General features: G+C 44.3%; 1 protein-coding gene across 1 annotated transcript; it reads left to right on the top strand.

Moving 5' to 3' along the window:
- Window positions 1–1,524: 1,524 nt before the first annotated feature.
- Window positions 1,525–5,514, top strand: LOC125529565 (T-complex protein 1 subunit theta-like; the record flags this gene model as incomplete). The annotated part of the gene is given in 11 exon segments (XM_048693970.1): window positions 1,525–1,804; window positions 2,049–2,311; window positions 2,404–2,550; window positions 2,659–2,820; window positions 3,606–3,683; window positions 3,831–3,964; window positions 4,163–4,235; window positions 4,315–4,392; window positions 4,500–4,622; window positions 4,735–4,829; window positions 5,305–5,514. Coding segments are annotated over 11 exon segments (1,499 nt in total), but the record flags the coding sequence as incomplete, so codon positions are not given.
- Window positions 5,515–5,791: the final 277 nt, after the last annotated feature.

Genomic DNA, 5,791 nt, shown 5'->3' with positions numbered 1-5,791 from the left:
CTCTCTTTCAATTAGAGATCACCTGGTGAGTATTTTGGACTAATGGCAAGTCTAGGTACTCCTGCTATATCTGTAGATGCTTCAGTGCAGCCCTGGGTGATTCCCACTTATGCAAGCGTACAGATTGGTAACACTCAGTGCAAGTGTGTGTGCACTACCTCAGGCTTATTTGGCAAATGGTTAGAGAAGTTTGGGAGCAGTAAAAACAACAAGGTTGTTTGGCAAGCATCTGGACCGGATGGTCGATCCAGAGGAGCAGACTGCAATGCTATCTGCCATACTACTTCCAGCAATAGTCTAACTAGAGAACTTCCGGTACAACATGTGTCGTATGAGCTTGTGCTATTCCTGGCGTGTCTGCTGGACATTTTCAACACGCAACTTGATGCCTACAACAACATCTGCTTCCTGTTTCAGCTATGTTCAGCTTCTTCGCTCCACCAACGGGGCAATTCCTGGGATCCTGGAGGGCTCACATTGCGTTTGTCATTGGAATTGGCTCGAAGGGAGGTCTTTGCAGGGGGGGTGTATCACCATCTTAGTTGTCCGCTTCCTCATCCACGTGAGAGACATTCATTGCATCGACTGCTTGGACTCCTATCGACTCAAGGGCATTTTCAAGAAGGGATGGGTGTCATCACCGTCGCCGCCATCTTCGCGCAAAGCTCCACCGATCACAAGTGCTACCACGGCTTCAACCGGAGCGGTGTTAGCCACGACTACACCATCACCACGTTCTTCGATGGGATTTTCATCGGTCGCAAGTACTACCTCCCCATCATTGTAGTCTACCTTGACTTTGGCTACCGATGCGGCTCCAACCAAGCCCAGGAACATCGAGCACCATGGGACCCAGGCGATCCTCGATGATGTCGGCTTAGGGTCAAGCCAAGTCTCACGGAGGGAGGGATGTCGACGACTAGATCGTGCAGGGTCCTTGAGTCGGCGAAGAAGCAACACGCGATGCACGCATCATGCACGCCTTCCCGTCCCCAGATACCCGCTACCGGCTTGAGGGCAAGCCGACTGTTTAAGGGGGAGGGGATGTCAGCCCCCTTGCTATGTTGGGCTGTTAGTGAGGGGCCGGGCCTAGCTGGCCCGTTACAACAGCGACTACAAGTACGAGGGCCAAGGGACAGACACGGCATCCGCGGAGGATCACGAACACGACGACGACGACGACTCTCTTCTTCTTCCTCTCGCTTCCCTCTTCCTGTATCCTAGTTCGTGCTTGTAATCAGGGCTAGCTATGTAATTCGGGCTTGTAATCGACATCTAGTTCCCTAACAAACGGCGGCGATGACGGAGGCATCAGAAAACCCTAGCAGATGTTGATGATAGGGTTTCAATTGTGTGTAGATAAATCGATTTGCCTATAGCACCGCAGGTTTTTTTGGGTGAGGATCTCGAACGGACGGACCCTTACAACACGGTCAAGCCTGTCGTGGCCAGCCCGTAATCTGTTGTTGTCTGTCGGGCCAATCGGCCCATTTAGATGCATCCAGTGGACCAACTAGGCCGAACTTTCCAGCTTCTAGGGCTACCTCTTCATCTCCACTCCTCCACTCCCGCACACACGCCGGCCACCACTAGGGTTTTACCGATCCGCCTCACCCCACCCGGCCACCACCAGATCGCCTCCGCCCTACGCTCTCACCGCTGCCGACGATGGTGGGATACGGGATCCAGTCGATGCTCAAGGATGGGCACAAGCATCTCTCGGGCCTCGACGAGGCCGTCCTGAAAAACATCGGCGCCGGCCGCGAGCTCTCCGCCATCACCCGCACCTCCCTTGGTCCCAACGGTGAGTGCCCTTCCCCCGTTCCCTGCATCTTTGCCGCGGTTTGGTCAGTAGAGCTTGTCGGGTCTCGGCGCTCGATCGATACCGGCAGTCGCGTGTAGGTTGTTAGTCTAGCAATGGTTAAGGGCGTGGCCGTGTGGCCCGTTTTGCTGTGATTCGCAGTTTTGTACAGTAGCGTGGTAGATGCAGAGAAGCTCCACAGCTTTCTTTTTTTGGGCGCATTATTGATGAGTTGATTCTGTTTCAGGAATGAATAAGATGGTCATTAATCATCTAGACAAGCTCTTTATCACGAATGATGCTGCGACAATCGTGAACGAGCTTGATGTCCAGCACCCTGCTGCTAAGCTCCTGGTGCTCGCTGCCAGAGCGCAACAGGAGGAGATCGGAGATGGAGCTAATCTCACCATATCTTTCGCCGGTGAACTGCTCGAGAAGGCTGAGGAGCTCATCAGGATGGGACTGCATCCAAGTGAGATCATCATTGGGTACACCAAGGCCATTAATAAGGTATTTACCGTCCAATAACTAGGCATTGTATTATTAATCCTGTCATGTGATTGTGGGCAACCCCTGCTTTTGTTTAATCTTTCTGTTTGCAGACGCTTGAGATTTTGGATGATCTAGTTGAGAAAGGCTCGGAAAATATGGATGTCAGGAACAAGGAAGAGGTCGTGTTGAGGATGAAATCTGCTGTTGCAAGCAAGCAATTTGGCCAGGAGGATGTGCTCTGTCCACTTGTCGCTGATGTAGGCTAATCCGTGCCACCTTACGTGAGAGGAAATATTTTTTTTTCCACATCAAGGAATATACCACTAATATTTGGTTTGTTTCATCTGTTTATCATGGCTTTTCAGGCCTGTATCCAAGTTTGCCCCAAAAACCCGGCAAACTTTAATGTTGACAATGTTAGAGTGGCAAAGCTGGTTGGAGGCGGCCTTCACAATTCTTCTGTAGTCCGTGGGATGGTTCTGAAAAATGACGCTGTCGGGAGCATAAAAAAAGTGGAGAAAGTGAAGGTGAGCTTGAAATTGTACACTATGTTAATTGTGTGTTTTTGTCGATTATCTGTGTGTATCTGTTTTAGTGACAATAATGCATTTTCTTATGTATAAGCAGCTCCCACATTGTAGTGTACTTGCATACAATAGGTGCTGTCAATTCCTAACGGCCTATCTCAGACCGCCCACCATCTAGAGTTTATTCTGCTATATGTATTTTCCCACCAAAAATCAAAGTTTTCAGTAACTCAAAATTGAACCTTTTTGAAGTTCTGCTTTTGATTTATGATGATACTGCTTTCTCTTCAATGTTGGTTGCTTATATTATATAAAATGCCTTTTGTGGGTTTCATAGTATTTTCTAGGTTAGTTAAAATGATATCCATCTCATCTTATTAGACATTTAATTTTAGTTGGTGTTCTGTAGCTATGTTTTACTCATAGCAACCCTGTGAATCAACCTGGATGGCTTATATGAGCTTTTAGGCATATACATAGATAACCATTATTCGTTTATGCTCTGCTCTGATCATGGACTGTTGTTTAGTGTGTAAATTGCATAGCATTGCATCATTCATGAAATCTCCAATTCCAACTGTGTCTTCATGAATTGATTCACTGTAGAATGCAACTGTTACGTTATTGTACCATCATGCAGTCCTGTTATGCTTTTCTGTTAACCAAAGTTCATGCATTGCAATTTTTATTTGCTGTAACCCCCCTTTTACGCATGTTTCATATTTTATGTATGATTTTTTGGGGGTTCCTGCCATTGTACTAATTTCGTTTCATTCATTCTGTAGGTTGCGGTATTTGCTGGTGGTGTTGACACTTCTGCAACTGAAACAAAGGGAACTGTTCTTATACATTCTGCTGAGCAGGTATGTTAGTTGTATGAGATAACCATCCATTTTTTGTTTGTATACTTTGCTGGTTTACTGCACTCAGAAAGGGTTATACATGGTTTACTTCTGTATTACAAACATGTGTAGTAACCTTATAACACACATGGTTGTGGTGTTGTGCAGCTTGAAAACTATGCTAAAACTGAGGAAGCAAAGGTGGAGGAGCTTATCAAATCTGTGGCTGATTCAGGTGCCAAGGTTATTGTCAGTGGAGCAGCAGTTGGCGATATGGCATTGCATTTTTGTGAACGTTACAAGTCAGTATTTCGCTTCTCATATGAAATGTCGTCTTGGTTTAGGATAGTTTTTTCTTGTGGAACTTCTTTCTACATTTTGAGATAACCATTAATTGGAGGTTGTAATAGTTTAAGACATCTCACATATAGGTTTATTTTTGTAGTACCATGATTTGGTCCTGCTTTACAAGTGATACTTATAGATATTCTGGTTTACAGGCTAATGGTTCTGAAAGTCAGCTCAAAGTTTGAGCTTCGAAGATTTTGCCGTACTACTGGGGCTATAGCACTTGTAAGTTCTGGGTTCAAAATCTGTTTATTGAATATCAATAGCAACTTTATTCTGATGCCATGTGCTTTATGAAAAACAGTTGAAGCTTAGCCGACCAAATGTGGACGAATTAGGATATGCAGACTCTGTTTCGGTGGAAGAAATTGGCGGTGCTCGAGTATGTTTCATGCCTTCATGCTTTCATGAGTAACATCACTTTGTGCTTGCTCAACTCATGAGTAATATCACTTTGTGCTTGCTCAACGCGCTTGCTTTGCTTTATAGGTGACTGTTGTCAAAAATGAAGAAGGTGGAAATTCAGTGGCTACTGTTGTCTTGAGAGGCAGTACAGATAGTATATTAGATGATCTTGAAAGAGCTGTGGATGATGGCGTAAACACGTACAAGGTATGTATGTGATGCAGGTTGAAACCAATCTCCTTGCATTGTTTTGTATTTTAGTAATGCTCCATTATCGTCTGATTTGTAAAATGTTATCTAACTGTTAGGTTTATTCCAGTCAATGTGCAGGGACAGTCGGATCATCCCTGGAGCTGCTGCAACAGAAATAGAACTGGCAAAGAGATTGAAGGAGTTTTCTCTGAAGGAAACAGGGTAACTATATTTGTTTGAGACAAATAAATTTCATATATACATGTAAAAGGGCACATCTGAAACATGAGGTTACAAAGATGGTTCTGTTGCTTAACCACCTTCAACTGAGCAAATTTTATTATCGCATGCATTTCCAGTACAATGGCAATAATTATAGAAGTCCTATTGTGCATCTTCTCCTGGTGTTTATTGGGATACAAGGATAGGTGGAGTGGTTGCATCTGAAGTCCAGATAGGGCCTTTTTGTTATCTAAAATGTGTATTAATAAAAACAGTTGTTTGTATTCTTTGTTACACTTAAGTTGGACTCAAAGACATATTTGATATGTGAACTGTGTTCTTGCTATAATTATTATTTTTATATATGTGAACCGTGTTCTTGCTATAATCACCTTTTGTAGTTGGTTTATGAAACTGAATGTTGTTACTTATACGTCTTTCCCTTTTTTACACCATCTGTTCGTCAATTATGCAGGTTGGATCAGTATGCCATTGCAAAATTTGGTGAAAGTTTTGAAATGGTTCCAAGAACACTGTCTGAAAATGCCGGACTTGGTGCAATGGAGATAATATCTTCTCTCTATGCTGAGCATGCTGCTGGCAATGTGAAAGTTGGCATTGACTTGGAGAAAGGTGCTTGCGAGGATGCCTCAATCATGAAAATATGGGACCTCTATGTTACAAAGTAAGCCTTACTCAACATCTAGTTGCCAATACGTGTGGAAATCCTGCTAGAAGCCTTTGCATCTGTGTTTATGCTGCTTGTAGCTAGTAGTAATCTACCTTGTTATGATGATAGCATTATACTATCAGGACCTTGATAAGTGCCACACGTGTGGGCTGAAGGAGGTTGGGCCGCATGCCCTTCTAGCCACCCATTGTGACACGTCAGCCTTTTTCTTTTTTCCACACATGCATGCAAACAGGAAAGTAAACTGATGATATCAGCAGGACTATTTTGT

The sequence above is a fragment of the Triticum urartu genome, unplaced genomic scaffold (assembly GCF_003073215.2).
Source record: "Triticum urartu cultivar G1812 unplaced genomic scaffold, Tu2.1 TuUngrouped_contig_5695, whole genome shotgun sequence".
NCBI lineage: Eukaryota > Viridiplantae > Streptophyta > Magnoliopsida > Poales > Poaceae > Triticum > Triticum urartu.
The sequence above is the reverse complement of the archived record's forward strand: the minus strand, read 5'-3'. Positions and strand labels throughout refer to the sequence as shown.